Genomic DNA, 26,410 nt, shown 5'->3' with positions numbered 1-26,410 from the left:
ACTTCGGACCCAACCCAGGGCCCAGAACAGCTGCAGAGAACCGGGAATTTTACAAAGAGTTTGATTTTTATTGATATTTAAATATATTAAATATTTCACTGAAATACAATGGTATGCCACCCTCCCCCCGCCCCCACGCTGGTTACATTATAAAACCAAAGTCCATGGGCCTCCCATCCACTGACTCCCCCACCAACTGGCAAGGAAGGGGGCAATATCAGCCCAGGGGAAATGCATGGTTGGCACTGCGGTGCGGGGAGCCAGGGTGCAGAGAGGCCCCTTCCACTGGCAAGAAGCAGACACAAGTCACTCACTTCCGCTGTAAGTGAAGTGGTCTTCCTCTCTGGTCTCCTCACAGCCTCATCCCCACCCCAGGACCCCATGCAGAACCTTCCTGTCCAGGGCTGTGTCTGAGGGAAGGGGAGCTGACTTCATCTGGACCACCTAGTCTTTTTTCTTCTCCTGCCTTGGCTAAAGAAGTGACTGATGGCCCACTTGGTTGATACATGAAGATCCCCCAGAGCAGTCAATACAAGCCAGAAACAACCTCTGCAAGGAACTAGAGTCAGAAAGGGCATGAGGAAGGGCAAGAGTACCATCTGCCCCTTCCAGTCCCCAGAGTCAGCAACTCTGGGACCCTCTCCCCTCTGCCTCTAACACCTCTGAGACAAAGCGATCTTCAAGCAAAACTGTGGCCAATGCCTCAGCTTCAACAGGTGCAGAGAAACCAAGGTACCGACTCATTCAGGCCAGAGGCAAGGCTGCAAGGACGCAGGTGAAAGGCAGGCGCGGACAGGAAGGGAATCTAAGGCCCAGCCCTCCTAACCCTCCTGCCAGCCCTCGCAGGCTTCATGGGGACTGGGGAGCATGGAGCACGCTGGGCTCAGGCTGCAGAATGGGGACGGCTGAGGTTCGGGTTCCCCTCTCCTTGCCCCTAGTACCAGAATCTGGGTCCTCGGGGGATCCCATGCTACCCCAGCCCCAAGGCTTACCACGTCCCAGGATACCACCTGGGGAAATCCAGGGGACTCCTGAGCCTCTGCCCACCAAACCCCAGAGAGTTCAAGTGCAAGGATCATGGGGGCTCCAGCAGGCGCTTGGGTCCCTGCCCTAGCAGAGAGACAGTCATGCTGCACATGTGGTCCCCCCACGGCAATTAGGGATTTGGCACAAAAGACCTCCTCTCCCCAGTCACCCTCCTCTTGTTACCACACCCCATCCCACTCCTGTGCAAAATGGGCATCTGTCTCCATCCCTTGAAATCAGACATCCCGCCTTATTCCCAGAAGACAGGCCCACAGGAAAGAGGCAACCCAGGGTGGAGAGTCGAGGAGCAGGAGCGCAAGGACACACAGACCTGGAAAACAGACACACACACACACACACACGGACCACCGTGCACACACAGTTAACACAGACACACAGTCCCTCCCCAGCACCAGAGGCCTGAGAGGACAGGTTTAGGATCAGGGTTGTCTTCCTCCAGGCCCTGGCCCTTTTCTATTTGGCAATAGAAGGGGTAGAGATGCTCTTGTCCCTTTCAGCAGACAGCAAGAGTGCATAGGGGCAGAGCGGCCTGATCTGACCTTTGGAGTCTGGCACTACCCCCATCCCTGGCCTGCCTGCTCTCTTTGGCACCTGCAGGCGAACGTCCACCTTCCAGTCTTCTAACATCCTCATGCACGTGCCTGCTCCCTGGCTGGGTGTTTTCACAGTACCAGTGAGACCAGATGCCCCTCTCCCTGGAGCTGTGCAGGAACTGGGGCTAATCTGAACTGTCAGAAGTCCCTTTGTTCCCCTTTGGGGACAGATTGTGGGACTAGGATTTGGCAAATGGAAACGTTCCCCTGAAATATGGACAGAGCTGGGTCTCCCGAGCCTCTCCCTCCTTGGCCCTGTGTCCCTGAGGGAGAGCCGGCAGGGTGGGGAGGGCCCAGGACCCATGCTGGGGATGCAGGCGCGGCAAAGGCAAGCGTGGAACAGGCACTCTTCAAGCCTGCCCCAGTCTTTGTACAAAAGATTCCCAGGAAAAAGGGAAAGGAAGGGCCCAGCCCTGAGCCTGCTGCCCAGACAGACAGGGAAAGAGGAGGTGTGAGAAGCTGCCATTTTAATCTCTCAGGCAGGAAGGGTCCCCCGACCTTTGCTGCTGCCCCCTCCCCTGCTCCCAAAAGCTGGAAGAAAGGAGGGAAAGCAGCCCTACCCTAGTTTTAAAAAGTCACTTGCATAATCCTCTTGGTATCCCCTCGTTCACCAGCCTGAGGACGTGGTTGAACACAGCCAGCTGGGGTGTTCCCTTTGTGATCAGCAGGGTCTGGAGGCTCAGCGCCCCCTGCCACAGCTTCCCCCAGCGAGCACAGAATCCACCCAAATGCCCACCTTGGTCCTTTCAGTTGATCTGTAGCTGGGCCCTGCTAACTGCTGGGGCCCCCATTGAGGAAGTAGGTGGTCATCTCCCCCTTGCCCTTCACCTTGACCACCCCTCGACACTCCAGCTGGTAGCCCTTGGCCGCTAGAACCTGGTACAGGTCCGTGGTCACCTGGGGGGGTGGGGTGGGAGGGGAACCTGCTTAGGCCAGGATCCTTCCTGCTGCATTTGCAGGGGCCCAGGGGTTCTCTGGTCATGCTACTATCTCCCCCCATAACCCCCTCCACCAAACACAGAATATCGCCGCCCTACCCCTGTCCTGGCTGACTGCAGAGGGGGCCCTGTGGAAGCTCCCCACACCCAGACCCCTCCCAGCTTCCGCTTACAACCCCCTCACCTGGATTCGGTCGGGGACCCCGGTGCTGTCCATTCGACTCGAGACATTCACTGTGTTCCCCCAGATGTCATACTGTGGTTTCCGAGCCCCAATGACGCCTGCCACAACTGGGCCCATGTTCAGTCCTGGGGTGGGCAGGGATAAAAGTAAGAAATTGAGAGCAGTGAATGTTTCCCAGTCAGCCCAAGGAGGCACCACCTCCCAGCACCTTTAGAAGGACCCAGAGAAGAAACTGGAAACGGGACAAGTCTCCTGGTTGTAAAGAATGCCAAGGAGCTCCCCTGAGTCAGAAGGGCTATGCCAGAACAGCAGCTAATCCACCAAAGGCTCATGCTGTGCTAACCGCTCTGTAAGTATTTTACACTATCTCAGCCTCTCAAATCAGCCCCATTTTATAAAAAAGATACCTGAAGCTTACAGAAGTTAGGTGACTTGCCCATAAGTGGAAGAGCCAGAATTCAAACCAGACATTCTGACTCCAAAACCCACGCTATTAACCACTCCCATCCACCGGCTCATCTGGGAGGAAGTGGCTCTTATTAGACCAGCCACAGATAGGGACGTAGGTACTGGTATTATCTACATAAACCTGGTCTTGAATCCCAGTTCAGCCATAACTAGTTGTATGACCTTAGCTGAGTTGTTTACCCACTCTGAAAATCCAACTCTTTTTCTGTAAAAGGGGATAATAATGTGAGGACTGATGTGTTAAAAAAAAAAAGTCTGAGACAATGCTTAGCACATAGGAGGCCCTTAATAAATGGTATCTATTCTTAACATCAGATGATATAGGAAGTGGGAGAAAAGGAAATCCCCACAGGACTCCTGATGGGGAGTCTGAGACGCCATCCCCAGCCTGCTGCCTCAGCTTCACTCCAGAAACAGCCCTGGGAAAAATGTGCCATGATCCAGGCCCTCTTACCAATCTTCATCTGGAAATTATTGAAGGAGTGCTCATTGATGTGCTTCATCTGCTCCATGAGCCGCATGGCATAGTCAGCGAGGGCAGTGATGTGGGAGCGGCCCACCTGGTCATAGGTGCTGGCGTTCAGCCCAGAGGCAGCCATGTAGGTGCTACCAATTGTCTTGATCTTCTCCAGCTGCCGGAAGCGCTCCTCACTGATGATCTGGACAGTACAGGGGACCTGGCTGTCAAGGCAGAAAGGCCAGACCCAGCCCTGCCCCAAGGCTCCTTCCTGGCTATGCTCTGGCCCCCTGCCCCACTTTCCTGTCTCAATACTTCACTCCAGTAAGTGAGCCCCACTTCCAACTACTGTTCTTGGTGCTGGGCTAGGAACAGGGAAAACGTCTCCCTTACTAGGCAGCCGCCAAAACCCAAGCAGGGACTTGAGCATACAACTCCAGGTCAACTTCGACAGGTCACTACAGAACCCAGGACCACAGGAGGGCTATCAGGAATCAAAGATTCCAACCCTCACCTTTGGGAAAAGAGTCCCGGACTGAGGAAGTGTCTTCTCTCCAGACCTGACCTGAATGTTCAGGACGCTTCCTCATATTTTACTTCCATTTTCTCTATTCAGGGGATCATCTTGATTACTTGGCCTCATGAGGCCATACTCTACAGATTACCAGCTCCTTCTTCAATGATATCCACTTGCTAACTCTACTGGCCCCTCCACAGATATTCACGTCCTCCTCTGCTCCCCAGTAACAATGATCCTGCCCCACTGGAGCTGACCCTGCTGCCTGTGACACATTCGTATCTGTCCCCAACTTCACTGTGCCTACCTTTACTCCTGCCCTTCACATCTCTGGGTCTCATCAGATGGGCCCCTCCAACTGGGGCCTTCTTATCCAAAGTTCTCCCCACTTCTGTGGTCCCCATATCCCCCACCCTCTGCCAGCACCAGCTGAGGACAAGTACCTCATCAAAATCAGCAATGATCTCGTTGAGCAGTCGCAAGCACTCGACACCCTCGTTGTTGGCCTCCAGCTCCACATAGAACTCAGAGAAGTTGGCAATGGAGGCGAACATGACAGCCACACACTCACAGGACTGATAGTAGAGCTCATCGTTCCGGCGCTCCCGGGCCAGGAAGTGGGCGGCCACGTCCTTAGGCAGAATGTTATGTAGCAGCCGCCGGTTGTAGGCCTGGAGCTCTTCCATCTCCTCCTTCTCCCCTGTTGCCTGTGGACACCACACCCATCACCCACTGCCCAACATCTACAAGGCGTGGGTACAGCGGCCAACACCTAGAGAAGGGTATCCGAGGGAACCGCGTGGGAGAAGAAAACCAGGGAGAGATGAGGCCAGAGAACAGGCAAACGGGCCGAGCAGGCAGGGACAAGATGAGGTGGGGGATGGGGGTGGGCACAGGGAAAGCATGGAGCCAGGGTGGGCTCAGGGCAGGCTGAACCTTGACCAGCCTAAGAAATGCCTGAGGCGGCCAAGGCTCCGCCCCCAGGAACCACCCACCCACCCCAGAGGCCTGCCCTGTCACCTGCAGCTTCCAGAGGAAGTCCAGGCGGGCAGTGGACTCCACCTGCTGGGCATGCAGGTACAGCGCCAGTGCGAACACCAGTAGAATCACAGGGGTCATGTATTTGAGTGCCACCCTCCCGGCCGCTGGGCTGAGGGAAGCAGAGGCGGGCTCAGTGGCTGAAAGAGGCGTCTGGCAGCCCAGCCCTTTGCTGCCCTGGAGCCTCACTCACCAGTCCAGCCCATCAGAGGTCTCGTTGGAAGAAGCCCTGGCAGGAAGATACAAGAGACAAAGTCATTGGTTCTTCCTGGGTTGCCAGCTCAGAGCATGGAAGAGGAGATAGAAACTGCATTTACTGAGCACTACAGATCAGGGACCAAGCCAAGGCATTTGCTTGTATTAAGAGCAGAGATTCCACTCCTGGCTCCTCTACCCACGAACTATGTGACCTGGAACAAGTTTAACTCTGTAAGCCTCAGTTTCCTCATCAATACAAGAGTGATCAGATCTAAACAATGTGAGCAAAAGGCTTAGCACATCCACAGCTACAGGAAGCCCAAGTAGCACAATAAAGACCCAGCACAGTCTAAATTCTTAAAAAATGCTTTTAATTAAAAAAAAAAAAAAAAGACTTAGCACAGTGCTTGGCATCAGCAGGTCTTCGATAAACGTTAGTCACTATAATCTTTACAACTACCCTGTGATAGGGATGGCACTGCCATTTTACAGATGAGGAAACTGAGGCTCGGAGAAGTTAACTTACCGATCTAAGATCACACAGCTAATAAGTGGCAGAGTAGGGACTCAAACTCAGCAGGCTGCAGAGGCTTTTTCTACCACATCGTATGTTTCTGCCACATAAGGTGTGGGCTTTTACAGAGGAAAAGCCAGTGATGTCCCAGGCAGAGCCCTGAGGCAGGAGCCCGGGTTTTGGTTCCTTTCCTAGCCGGGGCTCTACCCCAAGCAGCTATGTGACCTCCAAGTAGTTAAGAGTGGATATGAAAGCAACATGCAGATGCAAAAGGGAGTTTTTATTTTCAATGTCTAGCCTAAAGACAAAGGGACTTCCCAGCTCTGGGGTTTCCTTGAGGTGACTGCTGGGGGTCATGTGCACCTCCTTTCCCCCCATGTGAGGGGTGAGTGGTAGCATGCCAGGGCACAAAGGGCTCTCAGTGACCCAGCAGGGTCAAGAGGCTCCTGGGGGATTAAAGGGGTTGAGGATAAACTCACAAGCCATGGACGCCCAGCAGGAGGTCATAGTTGTCAAAGATGGTGGCCGGGGGACCCAGCAGAAGCAGCACCAGATAGACGAGCCCCAGGACAAAGATCATGGCCAACTTCCCGATACTACTGATGTGCAGGAAGACAGAGCTGGCCAAGAGACTCAGCAACACGTTCCCAATGAAGTACTGCGGAGCGAAGGCAGAGGAAGTCTGGGTGAGGGCAGAGGACAAGGCATGCCGCCGCCTGACCTAAGTCCCCTTCTACAACCTCAAACCCAAGCCTCCTTCACTCTCCACACACCCCTACACCACACCATGCCAGGGCTGCTCCTGGAGCTGAAGACTCTGGTGAGATCCTGGGTCCCCAGTGCCCACCACCAAGCCTGGCACAGAAAGGTCAAGAACTGGTACTGATCAGGAACCCCGCCCCCCCCACCCCGCCTGACCACTGCCTGGACACCTCGGGGAAGCTGCAGGTGGGTGCGGTGCCCTCACACAGGGGAGCATCCAGGCCCAGAGAGTAATTGAGCTGCTGCAGGTGGCAGGCGGTAATGTCAGCAGGGGTTAAATTCAGCATCTGGGCAGCGCAAGTCCGTATGGGGGTGTGGTTACACGTGAACTGCAAAAACAGGAGGAGGGGAGGTATATATTAGGGTAACTGAGGGAGGGGAAGGGTTACCAGGGCCATGCCCAAGTGCCTTATATGCCAGAGGCCCCAGTTCTCACTGAGGAATAACAAAAGGCAAAGGGAGCAAGCCGGGAGGACAGGGGTTAACCTCGCTCCTGCTTTGGGGAGGAAATGTGTCTCGTTCCTCTTTGTAGCCGTAGCACCCAGAAAGTGCTTGGCACAGAGAAGGAGCAGGAGAATTCTCCCTGGACCTTTACCATGCTGGCAACGGCGGAGGTGAACACAAGCAGGACAGAAAAGATGCCAACTGCGGTGCTATGTGCCCTCGAGCGGACGATACTGCGAGACACACGTCGCAGGGCCTCAGGGAACAGCTGTCAGGAGGCAGGAGACGGAGACAGAGGCCACGTCACCCAACAGGTAAGGCCACCCAGGGCCAGGCCCAGTGGCAGAGGCCTGGCCTTCTCCTCCCTCCCCACTCCCAGCCTGGCCTTCCCGACCAGCCCTGGAAGGTCCCCCACATACAGAGCCACAGGAGTACACAGCACAGGTCAGCACGGTGACCAGTAACAGCACGAAGATACCGGCGTGGATCCCAAGCATCAGCGCTGAGCTGGGTGGGAGAGGGCCAGGGAAGATGTTACTCTGGCAGATCTGGGGGTCCTTTCCCATGCCCTGGGCAGGCAGGGGGCAGGCCCCAGGACTGTGTGCTTGTGAGAGTGTTTAAGAAGGGTCCAGGAAGTAGGGGAGGGAAGAGAAGCCCAGCAAGGAGGGGCAGAGCTCACCGTGGGAAGACAAGGAGCTGGATGAAGCAGATGAAACAGAAGACCAGCAGGGCACAGGCCACGTAGGCTCCAAAGCGGGGGTCCACCTTGCGTGAGTACTGAGGGACAGGAGACTGAGCTGGGCGCTGCCACTGCCCTCGGAAGGCGGGGTATTGCCAGTCGGCCCAGCTGAGATGCATGCCCACAGTGCCCCGTGGTCACCCCCCACTCCCCAGAAACCTCTCCTGTTCCCTCACTTGTGCTCAGACCGCCCTGCCGGGACCTCCTCCTCCTGCCCTTGCATCCCCCAAACCTTCTTTTCAAGATCCTCTCTCTGGAAGGTGAGCAGGAACCGGCGCACGTGGTCCTTGCGCAGCTGATCGATGCTGCGGGCGTCAATGGCCCGGCCCAGGAACTCGTCCACCTCATCCTCAGGGTTCAGGGCATCCTGAGCACCCCGGCTGAGGGCAGAGGACATGGCTTCACGAGGTGCCTGACCACGGCCACGTGACAGGTGATGAGAGGGGAGGGGCACGGGCAGCACTCAGAGGAGTGTGAGCGGGGTGGGTGGCACCTGCTCCCACATGACACATCTGAAGTCCAGGGAAGAGGGGGATCTCAGCTCCCCACCACCTCACCCCAGGGTGCAAGTGGCACCCACCCGCCCTCCTCAACAGCCTGACTTACTTGTCTTTGCTGGAATCATCGATGCCCTGGAGAAAGGGACAGAGTGTGTGAGTGAGGTGATGGGCAGGCCACCTTCACCTCTACAATCCCTTCCCCGCCCCCAACACTGTGCTGAGGGCTTTCCCCATAGACTCTGGGGAGCCTGGGACCCCTGGGATGAAATCAGCCCTCCCATTCCTAATTCCAGAAACTAGAGACAATAGCCTCAACAAGGGAGGCAGAAGAGGGCAGGGGGATACTGAGTGTTGAGGGAAACAAGAAACCAAGGCCCGGGTCCAGGTGCGGTGGGACCCTCACCATCTGGCGGAAAGCCTTGGAGTCCTTGGTCCGGGAGAAGGCACGGTCAGGTACCCAGCGTGGCATCAGCCCCTCCATGGAGTTGGCGCGTGCCCGCTGTAGCTTGGCCAGCATGGCCTTCTCCTCTTTCTGTGTGGACAGCACATGTACAGGCTGGGAAGAGGCGCCCAGAGAAGGCCTCTGCTTGCTCCCTCCATCTGCCCCTCTCCCCAGCCGCCTTGCCTTCCCCAACCCGACCCTGACCCGTTTCTGGCTGGCTCCCAGGATGAGGAAGGTCTCAATGTGCTGCTCCTTGAGGTAGGCGTTGCGCTCCCCGCCGCGGCCCGGCTCCACCTCATAGTCCCCATTCAGGTACTGCAGCGTGGCCCGGGTGATGTGGATGCGGCTGCGTGGGACGGGCAGGTAAGACCCCGGCTTACCCAATGGCTCCCACCCCTGACCCCCTGGACCCGCACTTACCCGGCCCGGCCCCCAGCCTCCATGTGGTTGGCCAGAGTCACGTCATTGGACCACACATCAAACTGCCACTTCCGCAAGCCAAGGACGCCGCAGTGCACACGCCCGCTATGGATGCCCACGCGCATGTTCACGTTCACTCCTGTCACCTCGCGCACCAGCCTGGGAGGAGGTGGCCTGGCTCAGCTCTTGGTAGTCCTCCCCACCCTCAGCCCAAGCCCAGGCCTTGAGCTCGCCTCGGAGCCAAGTGGGCAAGGACAGACCCAGCCACAGGGCACACGGCACACCCTCGGCGGGACACACCCTCGGCGAGACACAGGTAGGAGGCTGCAGAGGGCTCAGGGACACATGTGTGGGAACCCTGTTCGCCAGCAGGGGTCCAGCTGCATCCTATGGGACTGGGGGAGGAGATGAGGGATCACCACCCTCCCAGCAGGCCGACAACTGGCATTCTCTCCAGCGTAAATCCCCCCTCACCCTGACTCCCCCTGCCCCATCCCAGGCACTGGAGTCTACGGTGCACATGGATCTTCACGTGGGCTGAAGCCTTTCCCCTCCCCAGGCATGGATCTCCAAGACAGAGAGACAGCCAAGACTGAGGAAAGGGCCTAAGGACACATCGAAGGGGAGGGGCAGGCGGGGCCCCCTCAGTCCCTGGAAGCCTGGGAGGTGCTCACGAGATAGCCTCGATCATGTCCACCCCCATCTCCACGCAGCAGTGGGCATGGTCTGCCCGGGCCTCTGGCAGCCCTGACACGCAGTAGTAACAGTCCCCTAAGATCTTGATCCTCAGGCAGTGATTTTCCTGAAGCAGAAAGAGTTGGGGGAGAGTCACCTTTACTCTCGTACCACGCGGCCCACCTAGCCCACTGCTCTCACTGCAGACTCCACGGGCTCTCACCCCCGAGCTGCTGCCAAAGAGGTGTGCCCTCACCCGGTCGGCCCTGCCCCCTAGCCCCAGCACCCTCACCGCAGCCAGCTTGTCAAACCGGGCAAAGAGCTCATTCAGGGTCATGACCAGCTCCTGCGCCGTGCACTGGGACGCCAGACTGGTGAAGCCTTCAATGTCCGCAAACAGGATGCTGTGGAAGATGGCAGAAGATGGAAGGACGGTGTGGCCCTCAGAGACTCACAGACCTCCCCACCTCTCCCAGTATCCTCCCCACCCCAACTCTACCTGACATTGTCGTGCTTCTGGATGTAGATCTTATGAAACATCATGTCTTCTTTCTTTGTGTTGATGTCTTCTTTCATCTCCATGGCAACATGCTGGGGCAACACAGACAGCAGCAGCCGCTCCTAGACCAGTGGTTTCAACAGGGCACCGCTATCTTCCTGGCCTCACGCTTTAATCCCTCCTGGTCCCTCCACATCCCTGGAACCCTCCCTGACCTCTCTGGAGACCTGAGCTTCCCTCCTGGACCGTAGCCTGACCCTCCTCCGATAGAGCCCTCAGCAGACACACACCCCAGTCTTCTCTGACTACACCCCATTCAACCCCTCAGGTGCATTCCATCTATTCCCTCCCCTCCTCTGACAGGCCACCAAGTCCAAAGTCAGAGAGCCTCTGTGACGCAGTCAGGGGGAACCATTCACTACTCCATCCAGTGCACAAGGTGGCAGATCCAACCTGCAAGCTATTGGCAGGTGGGGCAGGGGAAGGCCGTGATCTGGAAGAGCAGCCCCACCTGCTGCCGGTTCTCATGCTGCAGGTGCAGCCGGGCCTGGATGTAACCGCGGGTCTCTTGAAAGGCCTGGCGCTGAGACACCTCAGCCGGATAGTGAGTGCAGATGCCAATGACATTGGTGCAGAGGAACAGCAACATGTTGGCACCGAGCTGCAGAGGGGTGGCAGAGGCAAATGGTGACCACCCCCAACACACACAGCTGCAACTAGCTAGGCTCTCGGCAGACGGACTGCTTTGGGGAGGAAGCCAGGAGCCTGTGCCCTGTCTTCCCCAAGCCCAGCCCCACCCCTGCAGTCCAGCTCCCCATTCCCCATAGGGGTCCAGCTCCCTGCCTGGCTCACCCGTGGTGAGAAATGTGATCTTCTCACAGCTCCTGGGAGTGGACGCACCAGCCAGGGCCAGGTAGGTCACAGGGCCTGCCCCAGCACACTCTGACTCCCTGCCACACAAACGCCCCAAACAAAAGACACATGCTGCTGCTCCAGCACGTGGTTCTCCTCACAGGACGACACCCAGGAGACCTGAGCGCCCAATCTCCCTGTGCGTGCCCAGGACAAGTCACCTCATCTCTCTGGGCCTGTCTGCTTGTCTGGAACCTGGAGAGGGACAGTGAGATCTCCAAGGTTCCTCCCTACCCTGACATAAATTAATATGATAATAATGACTACTATTATCATTACTGGAGCTAATTTGTTGGCTATTTACAACGTGCTTGGATTCTATAGATGTGCTCTATACATTAACGAATGCATTTCTTACAACTCTATGAGATGGAGAGCATGATCTCATTTTAAAGGTGAGGGACTCAGGTGCACAGAAGTTATATAAACTGCCCAGGATCTCACCGCTGGTAGCAGCTGGTGTGGGACTCAAGTACAGGACAGTCAGACTCCAGGCTGTGTCCTAACCCCACCGTGTACTACAGCCCACATTCCCAGGACTCCAACTCACTCCACTCACCAATGCTCTTGAGGCCCACCTCAGAACCCAGGCTTGGGAGTCATCGATTCCACTGACACGAAGAACGCTTCTGAAGTGGGATGGGGTGCCACCACGCCTGGCCACCCCCAACACTTGGTCCAGCCAGGTCCCTACACCCTAGGACCCCAACCCAAGGGTATTCCATCCTCAGTCAGCAGCAGCAACAGTGACTGGAGAGCGAGTCTAAGGGAAGCTGGCCTCGGTGATTCTGGAACTTCAGGGGTTAACCTGGCACTTGTGGCTCCACCCCAGAGTTGGCTGGGGCAGGGCTCTGGTTTTGGGAGAAGGGAGGGCAAGAGCACCAACTGGAAGCCAGGAGTTCTGGGCTCTGCCCGGAACCAGGACTCGTCCTGCAAAATTGGGCCTGTCACTCAGTCTCTGGGACCTCGGCTTCTTGTTCCTTGGGTAAGACGGAGGGTGGGCCGGCTAACCCCCGGCCATTCCCAGCTCCCGCCCTCTAGGATTGGTCTCCCAGCTTCCCTTCTCTGTGCAGCTCACAAGACCCCCCCTTCCCAGCAGCAGGGGTGAAGAAGGGGGGCACACTATCTCCCTCGGGGGTTTCTAAGAATAGCCCCCAGTGGGGGAGAAGAAAAGGGGGGGCAAACCAGGCAACTTCCCTTCCTGGCCCCAGGAGCCCAAGAGGAAAATGTGAGTCATGGTGGAGGGAAGGGGAAGGGGGACAAGAGACTGAAATAGATCTGTACACAGACCCCGATCCGACTGTGAGAAAAAATGGCTGCCAGGGCAGTGTGGGACATGCCAGGCTGGACTGGGTCACCGGGTGAAACGGCTCAGCGTGTCTGGGTGAGTGGGTCAGAGGACGATGAAAGGTCTGGATCTGGGAAGGGGCTGTCCAAGGACCATAGAAAGGAGGCCAGAGCCCCACCCAGAAACCTGAGAGCCAACTGGGTGCAGGGAATCCTCAGTTCAGAGAAGGGGTATGGGCTGCCCTGGCCCCAAGGACTGGCAGCTTTCTCCCCTCGCCCCAGGGGGCTCACTGAGCCCCACTGCTTGGGCACCCTGGAGAGGCGGGAGACTGGCACAGTCCTGGCCTCCAAGGACCTGTGCCTCCCTAGTCAGGCCCTGGGCTTGGCTCTGGGCACCAGGCCAGCAGAGAGCAGGGAAGAGACACCCATCTACCCCAGAAAGGATGGGGGATGGGAGGCTCCTCCTTCCCCAAGAGGGCAGTCCAACTCCAATGCCCAGTGTGACAGCTCCCCTGGAGAGAGATGGGGGGCTAGCAATGGCAGAAGGACCCTGGCCCTTTAAGAGATTTGACAGCGCCCTGCGGGTATGTGCTCCACAAACAAACTGGCTATAAGGTTACTCTTAAAAAGGTACATTCTGTTCCACAGGCGAGGCAGGGAAGGGCATCATGCCAGAGCACCCAGCTTCTCACCCTGGGAGCCCCAGGCAACTTCCTCTTTGTGGGTGGGGCTGGGTGGGCTACAGGCCACAAGCTCTGGGCAAGGTAGAGCAAGAAAGAGGACAGCACCATCTACAGCAGGGGCCAACGGAGGGATCACAAGGAGGGTTGGGGAGCTGTATCTGCAGCAGCCCCAAAGGCTCAGCTGGCAAAAGCCCCTGTGCCTGGTCAGGGGACGACATGAGACAGCCAACTCCACTGGCTCACGTCTCTCTGCAACGGACGTCCCAGAAGCCCCTTCGCTGGGTCCCATCCCCTCCAGCCTCCCCACACCTCGCTGCAGGTGAGAACACCACCCTGTGGGGCTCTACTCTGCGCTGGCAGAGGGCAGGGCCCAGACAACAGCATCACGAGGCAGACACCATCTGTATCTCCTCTTTACAGAATGGGAACCTAAGACCAGGAGAGGCAAGATGTGCTGTCTGCGCGCTCACAGAGAGGATTTCAGCCCCTTGGACAACCAGGTCTGCCCGCAGCCAAGCTCTTACGAGAGCCTCACCTCACATACCACTCAGAACCCAGAAGCAGAAGCCCACAGGGGCAGAGAGCCTCAAGGCAGTTTCCAGAGCCCTGGTGCTCAATGGGAAGAAGGCGAGATGAGGTCGGAGTCTAATGCCCCTCTTGTCCACAGTCCCACCCCAAACTACTCCCAGCCCAGGAGAGAAGAGACCACCCATCAGCTCCCCTGTCCTCTGGCAGCTGGCCTCAGTCCAGGAGACAGGTGACTCCTCCCTTGCCAACTCCATCGAAAACCTACTTGATCCCCCCACATCACCACCGAGAGCTACCTAGAAGGAAGGCACCAAGCCTGGAGTCTCAGGTTGGGGTCAGGGGTCAGGGTAGGATATGGCCTCCCCTGCCCCTCTCAGCCTTGCCCCCACCCAGGGGCTAAACATCACCTGCCCTCCTCCAGCCCTACACTGTGTCTCTACAGATTATACTGTTTCAAGCGCCTCAGGCTAAAGAGCTGCGGACAGTGGCCCACGGGAACAGAGCACAGGGTCTGCAGCCTTCCTTCCCCTCCTCAGGGCCTTCTGCCCCAGATCGCAGATGGAGACTGACCCCTGAAACCGGGCCTCCCAACCCCTGCCCCCCTTCCAGATCCATCCAGACATCCCTCACCCAGTGTCCATCCAGGACTCACCCGCCCCCCTCATCACCAGACCCCTTCTCATTCCTGGCCTGATGCCCCAAGGCCTACCTCCCCGACCACCCACCTGCTTCCAGAGGAAGGCATCACCACGGTTGAGCTGCCAGGCCAAGATCAAGTGCAGGGTGGAGAGGCCCAGGCCGCTGAAGACAGCGGCCCGCATGCGGATGGGGAGGAGTGTGTAGGTGATGTAGACAAAGAACACAGGGCACCAGAGGCCTGCAGACGGGCTGTGCGGGTCGGCTGCCAGGGCGCCCCCGACCTGCACGGCCGCCAGGATGCCCAGCACCACATAGCTCACCACCCACATGGCGTCCTGGCGGAAGCTGTGGCGGTTGCACACCACCATGAGTGCCACGAAGAGGGTGGCAGCGCAGGCCAGCAGGGCCACATAGGCGGGCTGAGGGTGGGCGGGCGCCGCGTGGAAGGCCAGCAACACGGCCGTGAGCAGCACAAGCACCGCCATGAGCAGCGTCAGGCTGCTCTGGTTCATCTGGAAGAAGTACCGCTGGTACAGGCGCTCCAGTTTGGCCGAGCGGAACTGCTTCGACCTGAACACCTGCACCAGCTGGTGCCAGCAGGCTCGCCTGCTCCTGCTGACCACGCTGGGGGCCGCCTCAGCTGCCCCGACGGCCACGGCCCCCTCAGGGTCCTCAAAGCCCAGGGCCACTGCCCGCAGCCCCAGCTCCGGGCCCTTGCCTGGGCCCCCCCTCCGGATGAAGGCCTCATCCTGCCAGGGGCACCGAGGGGCAGTGGCGGGGGTTGGGCTGGGTGGCTGCGCACCCTGGAGGCAGCTCATGTAGCGGGGTGTGCAGAAGCCACTGGTGCGGGTCCCGCGGCGCGGCCGCTGCTGCCCATTTCGTTCCCCCCAGGCTGTTTTCCGTTCATCCACTTTGGGGACCAAGAGGCCGCTAAACCAAGACATCCTGCGGGGAGGAAAGGAATGAGACGGTGTCAATACCCCCATCACGGGCCGCCACCACCAGCAGCTCTCACTGAGCACTTCCTGCTGCCACGCTGAGCGCTTCGGGCACATCCTCCTCCTAAAATGACTCTGAGGAAGACCAGGGTAGCCCTAGTCAACAGGTGAGGAAGGGTGGGGTCACCTGCCCAAGGTCAAGCAGCCACACAAGTGTAAGAGCCGAGATTCTAACCCAGACTGGTCTGACTCCAAAGCAGTTCACTTAAACATCCACCTCTTCCCTACAAGGCACTGATCTGGTGGTCACAGACTCGAGTGCCTGTCAGTGAGAAAAGCCACTTGGCTCAGGAGAGCGGGGGCTCACCCCAGACAGGGGCGAGCACCACCCCGCACTGGGGGACTGGTGTCCCAGTGGAATCTGCTCTGATTTTTCAACAGAAGCTTTTAAAAATAAGAGTAGACTTTAACACGACATCCCCTGGTTTTACATGTTGGCAAGGGACTTCCCTGGTGGTTCAGTGGTTAAGACTCCACTCTCCCAAAGTGGGGGGCCCAGGAGTCATCCCTGGTCAGGGAACCAGATCCCACATGCCATGTGGTGCGGTCAAAAGATTAAAAAAAAAAATTAAACTTTGGCAAGTAACCAACATTTCTCAATACTGCAAGCCAAATAAATCACATCTATGGAATGAATTCAGCCTGTGAGCTGCCAACTGGTGACCTCTGTACAAGCGGGGATCTTGCACGCGTGCGCGCGCGCACACACACCGCACACTTTACCAAGTGAAAGTCAAACTCTCCCCCAGGTTCCAGCTTAAACGTAACTTCCTCAGGAAGGTGTCCCAGGCCCCCACCCAGACTAGGTTTGGTCCCTTATTCACTCTCCATGCATTCCCTCCGTAGTACTGGTCACAACTGAAACTATATCACCTCTTGGAAGAGACCCTGATGCTGGGAAAGACTGAGGGCAGGAGGAGAAAGGGGCCACAGAAAACAAGATGGTTGGATGGCATCACTGACTCAGTGGACATGAGTTTAAGCAAACTCCAGGAGATGATGAAGGACAGGGAAGCCTGATGTGCTGCAGTCCTTGGGGTCGCAGAGAGTCAGGCAAGACTTAGAGGCTGAACAGCAACCACAACACCCCTTGTTAATTGTGTGACTCTGCCCCCAGACTATAAATGTTATGAAAGGAAGGATGATACCTAGTTTGTTCAGCACTTTATCCCCACCCCCAAGTACCCCGAGCATTGAGCCTCGCTCATAGTAGGTACTCAACCAATTTATATGTTGAAAAGATAGCAAAAAAGCAAGCTCAAGGGACTAGTTCAAGAGAAGCTAACGTGAAATAATAACTAACAGCGATAATCCTATGATTCTCCATCTCTCTTACTGTACTCTGGTTCACTTAGCCTCTTTGCTGTTCCCCAACACACCATGCACAAGCCAGCCTGGGACCTTGGTGCTTGACAAGGGCTCCTCCAGGTCACAGCTCAAACACCCCCTTATCAGTCAGCTTTCCCTAACCACTCTATTAAAATAGCAACCCCCTTTCCTGGTGCTCCCTATCTCTCTTCCGAGCTTTATGCTTTATTTTTCTCCACCACTCTTATCGCCAACTGCCATTTTATATATTTTTCTTATTTGTTCATTGTCTGCCTCTCCTAACTGGAATGCCAACTTCGCGAGGGCAAGGATTTGGGCTGGTTCTGCTCACTGCCACATCTGCAACACCTAGAAGGGTCTAAATGAATGTTCACTGAGTGGACAGGTGGGTTGGGGGATGGATGGATAGATAACACTTCCATTCACTTTCCCTCTGCTTTGAAGGATTATCTGATCATCACCAAAACCCTGTAAGGCTGGTCCTGTGGCCACCCAGTGCACGGGACAGATTTGAGAGCCAAACAAAACAGAATGAAACTGAGGTCCACTGGAGTCTTACACGGCCGGCCCAAGCTCAAGGGATCATGAGGAATCAAGTCAGCCCCAGATCTCACGTCTCCAGGAGGAAACTGTCTTGACCTGGGGCGGGAGGACTCCCTGACAACACCCTGGACGTGTCTCCAGCTGAGCGCAGCTCAGGAGAAGGTGAGGGTGAGAGCCCTGCCACCATGGACGCCTGTGTCCCCTCCAGGGCTCCATTCTTCCATGCCCACGGGGCACCCTGAGGGGCTCCCCACACAAACCTGCAGAGCTAGCAGCACTGACATTTGTACTCATGAGAAGAGTACCCAGCACTTGCCCAGGTGGCCACGGAAGCAGTGTTTCAACTGACACCCAGGGACCCACAGAGCAGAAGGCAGCCTGGGAACCTCTCTGAACACGGGAAACCCCCATTCCCAAGCACACTCCGCCACGTTCCCTTGGTGTCCTTCGACCCCTTAACATCACTAACTGCACCATCTGGAGAAACAAATCAAAAACCCAAGACTTCTGGTCAGGCTGGTGTTTGGAAAAGGTCACCGAAGAAAGCCTGGCTCTCCAAAACAGTTCCCTGGAAACGGGGTCTTGGGGATGAGACTAGGCTTCAGACCTTACTGTGATTATTTGCTAGCTTCACGGCCTCGGACAAAGTTACATCACCTCCCTATGTCACTTTCTTCATCTGTAAAATGGGAATAAGAAGAGTTGCAAGGAAAGAATAGAACAGCCCCTGCCACGCATGTAGTACACACTTAATAAACATGAGCTCTTCTCCCCGCCTTCCACCACTTTGAATCTAAAAGCCTGTCAATGTCCAAGAGATGGAAAGAGAGGAAAAGTCATGAGCAAAACCCCACGCATGCCAGCCAGTCACGTGTCACTATGTCCTCAACTGTCAGTCTCCAGAGCTGCATGAGACACAGCCCAGAGCAAGCAGGTTGCCCACTCCCCGTGATATTTTACTTAAGCCTCTTCACCCTCACCCGTCCCCTGACCTGTCCTTACCACCACCCTCCCCACCACGGCCAGACCTCTGTTCCCAAAGGACCTGTTTCTGGCCATGTTCCCAGCCCCCTGGAAGCACATCCTAGCATGTGGCTTGTACTCACAGAGGAAGGCACAGACATTGTCCAGCAGAATGCATGACCCTCCCAAGAACGCTCTGACCCCACAAGCGGATAGCTTCAGAGATCTGTAATTGTCCAACCAACTGCAACCATCCCACCCTGGGCTCCACTCCAGGCACTGCCCAACTTGGGAGAACTCACTCCTGGCACCCCACGCCAGGCTGGTACGGCAGGGAACAGGGCAGAGTACTGTTCAAAGCCACAAAACTTCCCTATATGGGCCCCCACCCCTACATGTCCAGGAACCCAACACTGTGAACCACAGACCACCCGCTCCTCCCCAGATACAGGCTCCTGAGCCTGTGCCCCGGACCCCTCCTCCCCAGGCTCCTAGCCTCTTTGCTCTCTCACCGATATTCTGCTCCAATGCAGATCCAGGCACCTCCGGCTCGATCTGGGAGCTGTGTCCATGCAGCCTGGCAGACCCAGGCCCAGGGCCCCTGACCCCAAATCTGGATCCTCTGGTGGGTCTGGGACTTGGAGCATGAAGCAGGCCAGGCCCCAGCCCCAAGGATGGCTGTACTTGCTGTTTCTCCCTACACCCTTCGCTCTACACCCTCTTCCTGGCCAGCTCCTGTCCCCATGACCCCTCTGCCCCTGCCCTCCTCAGCAAAAGGAGGCTCCAGGGGGGACTTTAAAAGGACTTCAGAAAGTTCATGGCAGAAGGCGCTGCCCAGGCCGGGCACTTCAGTGCCAACACCACCCAAGAGGCTGGGACGTGGGCCTCAATTCCAGGCCTATCCAGATGTGAATGAGCCCTGCCAGGGCCTGTATCAGGAGGTCCGGCGACCCTTCCCCTCCCTCCCCCAGCCCCTGGTCTCCCTGAAGATGGCACTGAGCTTCGTCCTCCGCCACAGCCAGAAAACCCCCATCAGGGTCCTCCAGTCACAAGGCACTCGGATCAGGGGAGGCTGGGGGAAGAGAGTCCACCGCCTGACTCCTGATTCGAGCTTTTCAGTCGGGCCCCAGAGCTGTTCTGAATAAATTCTGCCCTAACAGCCGGCCAGCACACCAACCCTTTCTGTTCCCAAGGTCTGGGGTGAGGGGGGTGACTGCAGGCAGAGGGCACCCCTCCCTCCCTTCTTCCCCAGGCACAACCACACTCTACCCCAAACTCGGAGACTCACCCACAGCCCGGCTGCAAAAACCTCAGGGCAGCCCCTCCCCCCCGTACATGCCTCTCCCCATCTTCCCCGCCGGCCGGGAACTCGCTCCGTGTGGAGAAAGAGAAGCGTCCGGCAAGGGGTGAGGGTGGGAGCCTGCAGCCCGGGACCTGAGTCCACCGTCCCCCATCCATCCCCTCCCGGACTTCCCCTCCGCCAGTCCCGACGGCCCGGTGCTCCCCGCTCCTGCGCGACCACAGAACTCTCGGGGGGCCGCGCGGGAGTCCGCCCACCGCCGCGCCGAGACCCGAGAGCCGGGCGCCGCCGCCTCCCGCGACGCTCCTCCGCGCGGTCTCACCTGCTGGCCGGGGTCGGCGCCTCCCCGGGGCCCCCGCCCCGCCGTCCCCGCGGGCTCCGGCCGGCCGGCCGGCAGTCCCGCGGTCCCGCTCGGCGCCCGTGCGTCCCGGCCGTGCCGCCCGCCGTCCGCAGTCCGCCGAGCCCGCGCCCCCTCCCTTGTTGTCCAGCGCAGCCGCCCTCTACCCCGGATCCAGAAGTCCCCTCCCCGCCGGCTCCCGGACTCCCCGCCTTAAAGGCACAAGCTCCTTTTGTCTGGGCACCCCCTCCCCCCCACCACCACCCCGGACGCCCGGCCGAGCGGCCCGACTCCCTTCGGAGGAACGGGGTAGGGGCGAGCGAGACCGAAGAAGAATGGAAACCCTCCCTCCGCACGCCCCCTCCTCTCCTCCGGCCGCTCCCTCCCCCAGTCTTGGGAAAACAGGCGGCTACTGTTCTGGGATCAAGACCCCGGGGAGGAGCCGGCCGGTCGGCCTTCTCCCCACTTCCCTCCACCCCCGGGCTGCCTCCTCTAGCATTCTCTTCCCACCCTCACTCCCGGGGTCCCCCCACCCGCAGGGGAAACCCACTCTCTGGCAGCGATTACCCGACCCCCCTCCCGCCCTCGCCCCGCGCCCAGAGGGTCAGCTGCCTTCCTGTCGGGGTACCCTGGGACTGAACGGGTGCCCAGCACCCACTCCTCACCCCTCCTCCCTACCCCAGCCTCCACCCCGCCATTCCCGCCCCGCCTGCCACGGCTCTGCTCGCTCCCGAGGGAACTCGGTTTAATAATTAATAAAGATTTCATTCCACAAGGCGCCAGGTGTGTGCGGCCTGCTTCCCCACACATCACTTTTTTCCTCTTCTTCCTCCCTCCGGAGCATTGGCCCCACGTGAATCTCCTGCACCCAGAGCCCCAGGGGGACTGAGGGAAGGGGCACTCACCACGTGGCCCCACTCTCCCTGGGAAGCCGCTCTCCAGGACCTGCCCATATGTAGACACACACACACACACACACACCTGCACCTTTCACACACACACACACACACACACACACACACACACACACTTTTTACCCAAAGGGTTGTGCTTCTCTGTGAAGTGGGGGGGGGGGGGGGGGGGGTGGAGAGAGGGTGCATTGCTAAGGTACTGAGAAATTGTTTGAGACTCTTATTTATTTCCCACGTTTTCAAGCCCGGAGCTGCAGCCCAAGTAACCTGGGTGATGGGGAAATCACGTGGAAACCACTTTAACCCTTCGAGGGTTAGAAAGACGGTGTCGCCGGAAAGGAGAAGAGGGTGGGTGAACTCACCCAGGATGTAGGTGATTCTGACTTTAGAGGGGTGCCAGTCCACCCGAGCTGGGGAGAGGGCGGCTTGTCAGCCTTCCCCTGGAGCGGCTCGCATGGTCCTCAACCAGACCCGTAGTTCCTCCTTCCTTTGGCAGCGCCTTCCCCACCCGAGGTCCCAGGCTAGTTATCTGAAGCTGCTCTTCAGACCCAGCCCTCCAGCCCTTCCTTGCACTGTGCTTCAGGACCCAACTCTTGTCCTTGCCAAACTCCTACTAGGATTCCACTGCCCAGGACAGAGCCGGAGGCCAGAAAGAGAGGCGAAGAATTAAGAAAATCCCTTTCAAGGGGCTTCCCTGACGGTCCAGTGGCTGAGACTCCGCCCTCCCAAATTGCAGGCGGCCTGGGTTCCACCCTGGTCAGCGAACTAGATCCCACATGCCACAACTAAGACCTGGTGCAACCAAATAAATATTTTTTAAAAAAGAAGAAGAAGAAGAAAAGCCTCTTTCAGTCACTTACCAGGCATATATAATTGCAAACTCTTCATCTGGGGTTAATCATCACTTACTCTCTTGGTGCCTCATCTATGAAATAGAGATAAAACTATCTGTCTTGTCTTTTCTTACAGAATTTTCAGGATAAGCTAGAAAAATGTTGGTTAAAATGTATGAGTCTCAGTGGTTCAGGCCTGGCCTGTAATTTGACCTTCGGGGCCTTTCTGCCTGACTTCTCCCTTCAAGTAGCCAGTGTTCTGCACTGTCAAAATTTCCTCTCTGATCTGAATCTAGTATCTGCCATTTATCTCTTAGAATAATATGTTTATGGACAGTATTGGGGAAATACAAAAGACATTGAGGGAAAGAAATGTGTGTGTTATGAAATTTTATTTTTCAGAATGGAAGGCTTTATCCTTCATTTTATTTTGGAATGGAAAAGAAAATTTGGGGGACACCAACCAAGTAAGCTGAAGAAATATGCTAGGGGTACATCTCTGGCCTCCTCTACGCTCCTGTAAAGCTGCTATGTCAGTCTGGCCTCCTAAAGTCCTTTTCCGGTTCCCCAAGGGCAAGGCTGTCACCAGCATGTTTCTTTGATCCCTATTATCAGCCCCTTACACAGAGGATCTGTTTCTAGCGCTATCAGGGCCATAAAAATGATTCCAGCCCTTTACTTCACAGATAGGAAACATGAGCTAGTGCTAGCCATGTGGGGAATATTTAATAATTAAAAATGTTAATCTAGACAATATTAGAGCAGGAAGAAATCTTTATGTAATTCAGCTGCTATACTTTCCAAAAACAAAATAGCAAGCACATTTATATCATTTGCTGTGCACTGAGTAGTCTTCTAAGCCCTTGACTTAAAATAATTCATTTAATCTTCATAATTAAGTTCATGATGTTATTACTATCCTCACCTTGGAATGAGGATGTACCTCACTTTTCCCATGAAAAATGAGGCACAGAGAGGTTCACTAATCCCAGGGTCAAAGAGTGGTAGGTCCAGATTCTGAACACGGGCTGCTTGGCTTCAGAGTCTGTGTGTGTCACCACTGTCCTCTACTGACTCTGGAAAACCCAGACCCTGAGATGGGAGTTGACTTCCTTATGATCACCCAAACCTAGACAGCATATTAAAAAGCAGAGATATCACTTTGCTGACAAAGGTCCATATAGTCAAAGCTATGGGCTTCCCAGGTGGCACTCATGGTAAAGAACCTGCCTGTCAATGCAGGAGACATAAAAGACACAGGTTCAATTCCTGGGTTGGGAAGATCCCCTGGAGGAGGGCATGGCAACCCACTCCAGTATTCTTGCCTGGAGAATTCTATGGACAGAGGAGCCTGGAGGGCTACAGTCCATAGGTCACAAAGAGTTGGACACGACTGAAGTGATTTAGCACAGCACGATGGTTTTTCAGTAGTTGTATAAAGATGTGACAGTTGGACCATAAAGAAGACTGAGTGCCAAAGAATTGATGCTTCCAAATTCTGGTGCTGGAGAAGACTCTTGAGAGTCCTTGGACTACAAGGAGATCAAACCAATCAATCCTACAGGAAATCAACCCTGACTATTCATTGGAAGGACTGATGCTAAAGCTCCAACATATTGACCATCTGATGCAAAGAGCCAACTCATTGGAAAGGACCCTGATGCTGGGAAAGATTGAGGGCAGGAGGAGAAGTGGGTGGCAGAGGATGAGAGAGTTAAATAGCATCACTGACTCAAAGGACATGAGTTTGAGCAAGCTCTGGGAGATAGTGAAGGACAGGGAAGGCTGGTGTGCTGCAGTCCATCGGGTCACAAAGAGTCAGACCCAACTTAGGGACTGAACAACAACAACAACAAATGATCACACAGCTGATTGGTGACAGAAGGGGGACCAGAACACAGAGCCCCTGACCCCGGGTCCTTTCCCTTTCTACTCAGCTTCACTGGGTTGGCCCAAAAGTTTGTTTGGGGTTTTCCATACGATCTTAAGGAAAAACCCAAATGAACTTTTAGCCAACCCGAGATTATAGACATGAGTTGTTCTCATCCTTCTCTATGTTCCCTCAGAAGCACCACATTCTTCTGCTGGCAGGTGGCAACATTTTTCTCACCTTTGGCTGCGGGGAATGCATTGAAGGGTAAGGACAGTGGGCCCCTGATCTGTAGCTTCCTGACCCCAGAAGAGTGAGACCTGCTGCTAGTGACTGACTGCAGAGGACCAGGGACTCCAGATTAGACCATGGGTTAGAGTCTGGGCCTTCCACCAGCCCCTCGGTGAAAGAAGGTTGCACATGTGGGACACTTTTAAGTCAAATCACCTCCGTCTGAAATGCACCAAGGCTATTTAAAAGAGCTTGCATAGCAAACATGGAATTTTTGAGACGGTGGTTCTCAGACTTAATCCTGAGCCCCTGGAAGAAATGGTACTCTTAGCAGACCATGATGAAATATTAATATATTTAAATACATAATGTGCTTTGCCAGATCTAATAGATTGTAGAATTACAGGCACCAATGTTTTAGAAAAAAATATTGGAGAAACTTTAAAATTGAGAAAATTCTATTAATTTTTAGTCCTTGAGCCAGAACACAACGGCTATTACTCAATTTTCATGGCAGAACACCTTGATCCAGCTGAGGGAACACCAGCTCTGCAAAGCCTGGTTTGAGAACCACTACAATAAGTGAAATATTCAGAAAAGACCTTCTTATCCCAGGATGGAAAATAAAACCAGTCGGGAATCAGTTGGAAAGTTTTAACCCTAACAAAGAGAATTAAAAAGAGAGAGGCAGCTGGCATGAACTGTTTCTATTGTCCAAGTCTAGCTTAATGTCAATGACTGTGGTTTTTTCTAATACAGACCACAGTCACAGAGTGATATACTCTCAACCCCTCATTTTCAGACAAAAAGGAAATTCCTATGAGAAAAGTGCATCATATGTAAATACAAGTTCCATATCACTGTAAGTGTATCTGGACAATGCTATAAATACCCAGTGTTGAAAGCACCCTGGAACATAACTAATGGAAGAGCTTGGGTCCCCTGAGCTTTCCCTGGCTTGTTTGGGAAACTGTTAAGCGAGCCTCTGCCTACTCCCTTTTACAAGGCAAGGATTCCTTTACAGTGCAAACAACCATTCCCTGACTTTTCTCTCTTCAAGATCAGATTTCTGTGTATTTCATTTCTGGAAAGTAAGAAAGATGTGTCAAGACAACCCACATTTGTATATCCCCTGTCCACTACCCCACTGGAACGTGGCTACTGCCACCATCACCACCCCAGAGACTCTTGGCTTCCACTATGTCCCAGGTTAGAGGAGCCCTTGGATGCCACCAGCCCCACATGCGCTACCACCTATGGGAATGGAATGATTAACTGTCAACCCAAGATGGATACAAACTTCCTCATTCCTTAGCTCCCCATCATCCGTTCATTCATTCATTCTTTCCACAAATATTTATCAAGTGTTTACTAAGGCCGGGTACTGTTCTATTCATAGGTTCTGGGGCTACAGTCTCAGCAGACTGGGTCCTTATTCTCATGGAGCTTTCCTTCTAGTGGGAGGAGGCAAGAAACAAATGAATAGATGAGAAGATATGTTGATGGTGATAGGTTCGATGATAGCCATTAGAAATGCGGACAGGGACTTCCCTGGTGGTCCAGTGGTTAAGAATCCACCTTGCAACGCAGAGAACCCAAGTTTGATCCCTGGTGGGGAACTAAGATCCCACATGCCTTGGGGCAACTAAGCTCATGCTCTGCAACTACTGAGCCCTAGAGAGTCCACGCAATTCACTGAAAGGTCCCCAGTGCTGCAACTAAGACCTGATACAGCCAAAAATAAATATTTAAAAAAAAAAAAAAGGCAGGGACAGATAGGAAGTAGCTTCCTCTCTGAGCAACTAATGTTTTCATGGAGACTTGAACGACAGGGAATCAGCCGTGCAAAAAATATGAGTAAAGAGCATCCAGGCAGAGGGGACAACTAATGTAAAAGTCCGGAGGCAAGAGCAAGCTCACTGGGTTCAAGAAACAGAAAGCAAGTCAACGAGGTTGAAGCCCAGTGTGCTGGAGGAAGAGAGTAAAGATGAGGTCAGAGAGGGAGGCATGCCCTAGCTAGTGCAAAAACTCGGAGGCCAGGGTGAGGAGCTTGGATTTCATTCAAAGTGTAATGAGAAGCCTTTGGAATATGTTAAGCTCGGAAGCGGCATGATCTGATTTATGGTTTTAAAAGATCATGTTGGCTGCTAGATGAGGAATAAATCAAGGGATCAAGAGATGCAAGGGAAACCACTTAGGAAGCTATTATAGTGGTTCAGGTGGAAAACAGCAGTGTCTTAAACAAGGATGGTGATAATAGTGGGCTACTGAGAAGTGAAAGGTTTGGAGTTGGAGTGCCCTAATGACCTGTCTTGGTTCCCTCTGCATGGTTGATCCACATCAAATAATAATCCCAAACTGACATTTATGTATTGAGCAGCCACTGTATGCCAGACACTGTGCTAGGTGTTGGAAGTTACAGTCCAGAGGAGACAAATCTACCCTTTCCCGCCCCACCACCATATCAAGCTCTAGGTTGGGCAAGCTACTGCCCGCCCGGGGCCCTGTCCCATTTTCGGGGCCATGGCCACACCCTCACCTCACCGCTGCACTATACTCCAATGCTGAGCTGGAGTTAATGGGATGGGGGTGGGGGGAGTGTTTACAATTG

General features: G+C 55.4%; 1 protein-coding gene across 4 annotated transcripts; it reads right to left on the bottom strand.

The window, feature by feature from the left end:
* Positions 1-135: 135 nt before the first annotated feature.
* On the bottom strand, positions 136-20,002 carry ADCY6 (adenylate cyclase 6). Of its 4 annotated transcripts, none has more exons than XM_061128972.1 (23): positions 19,940-20,002; positions 14,571-15,429; positions 11,907-12,044; positions 10,947-11,096; positions 10,436-10,557; positions 10,229-10,340; positions 9,936-10,063; positions 9,262-9,420; positions 9,046-9,187; positions 8,803-8,931; positions 8,506-8,531; positions 8,132-8,279; positions 7,840-7,937; positions 7,580-7,667; positions 7,312-7,428; positions 6,887-7,045; positions 6,434-6,612; positions 5,436-5,471; positions 5,225-5,354; positions 4,648-4,911; positions 3,685-3,889; positions 2,763-2,887; positions 136-2,537 (listed from the first exon to the last, which is right to left on the bottom strand). In XM_061128972.1, the coding sequence occupies exons 2-23, from the start codon at positions 15,426-15,428 to the stop codon at positions 2,412-2,414; spliced, it is 3,639 nt and encodes a 1,212-aa protein (XP_060984955.1). In that variant the 5' UTR covers position 15,429; positions 19,940-20,002; the 3' UTR covers positions 136-2,411. The 4 variants fall into 4 exon arrangements, with proteins under 4 accessions (XP_060984955.1, XP_060984945.1, XP_060984964.1 ...); XM_061128962.1 differs by lacking the exon at positions 19,940-20,002 and adding an exon at positions 18,830-19,635; XM_061128981.1 differs by lacking the exons at positions 11,907-12,044; positions 19,940-20,002 and adding an exon at positions 18,830-19,633 and having other exon boundaries at positions 137-2,537.
* Positions 20,003-26,410: the final 6,408 nt, after the last annotated feature.

This window comes from Dama dama, chromosome 3 (assembly GCF_033118175.1).
Source record: "Dama dama isolate Ldn47 chromosome 3, ASM3311817v1, whole genome shotgun sequence".
Lineage (NCBI taxonomy): Eukaryota > Metazoa > Chordata > Mammalia > Artiodactyla > Cervidae > Dama > Dama dama.
Note: the sequence above shows the minus strand (reverse complement) of the source record. Positions and strands in the feature narration are given on the sequence as shown.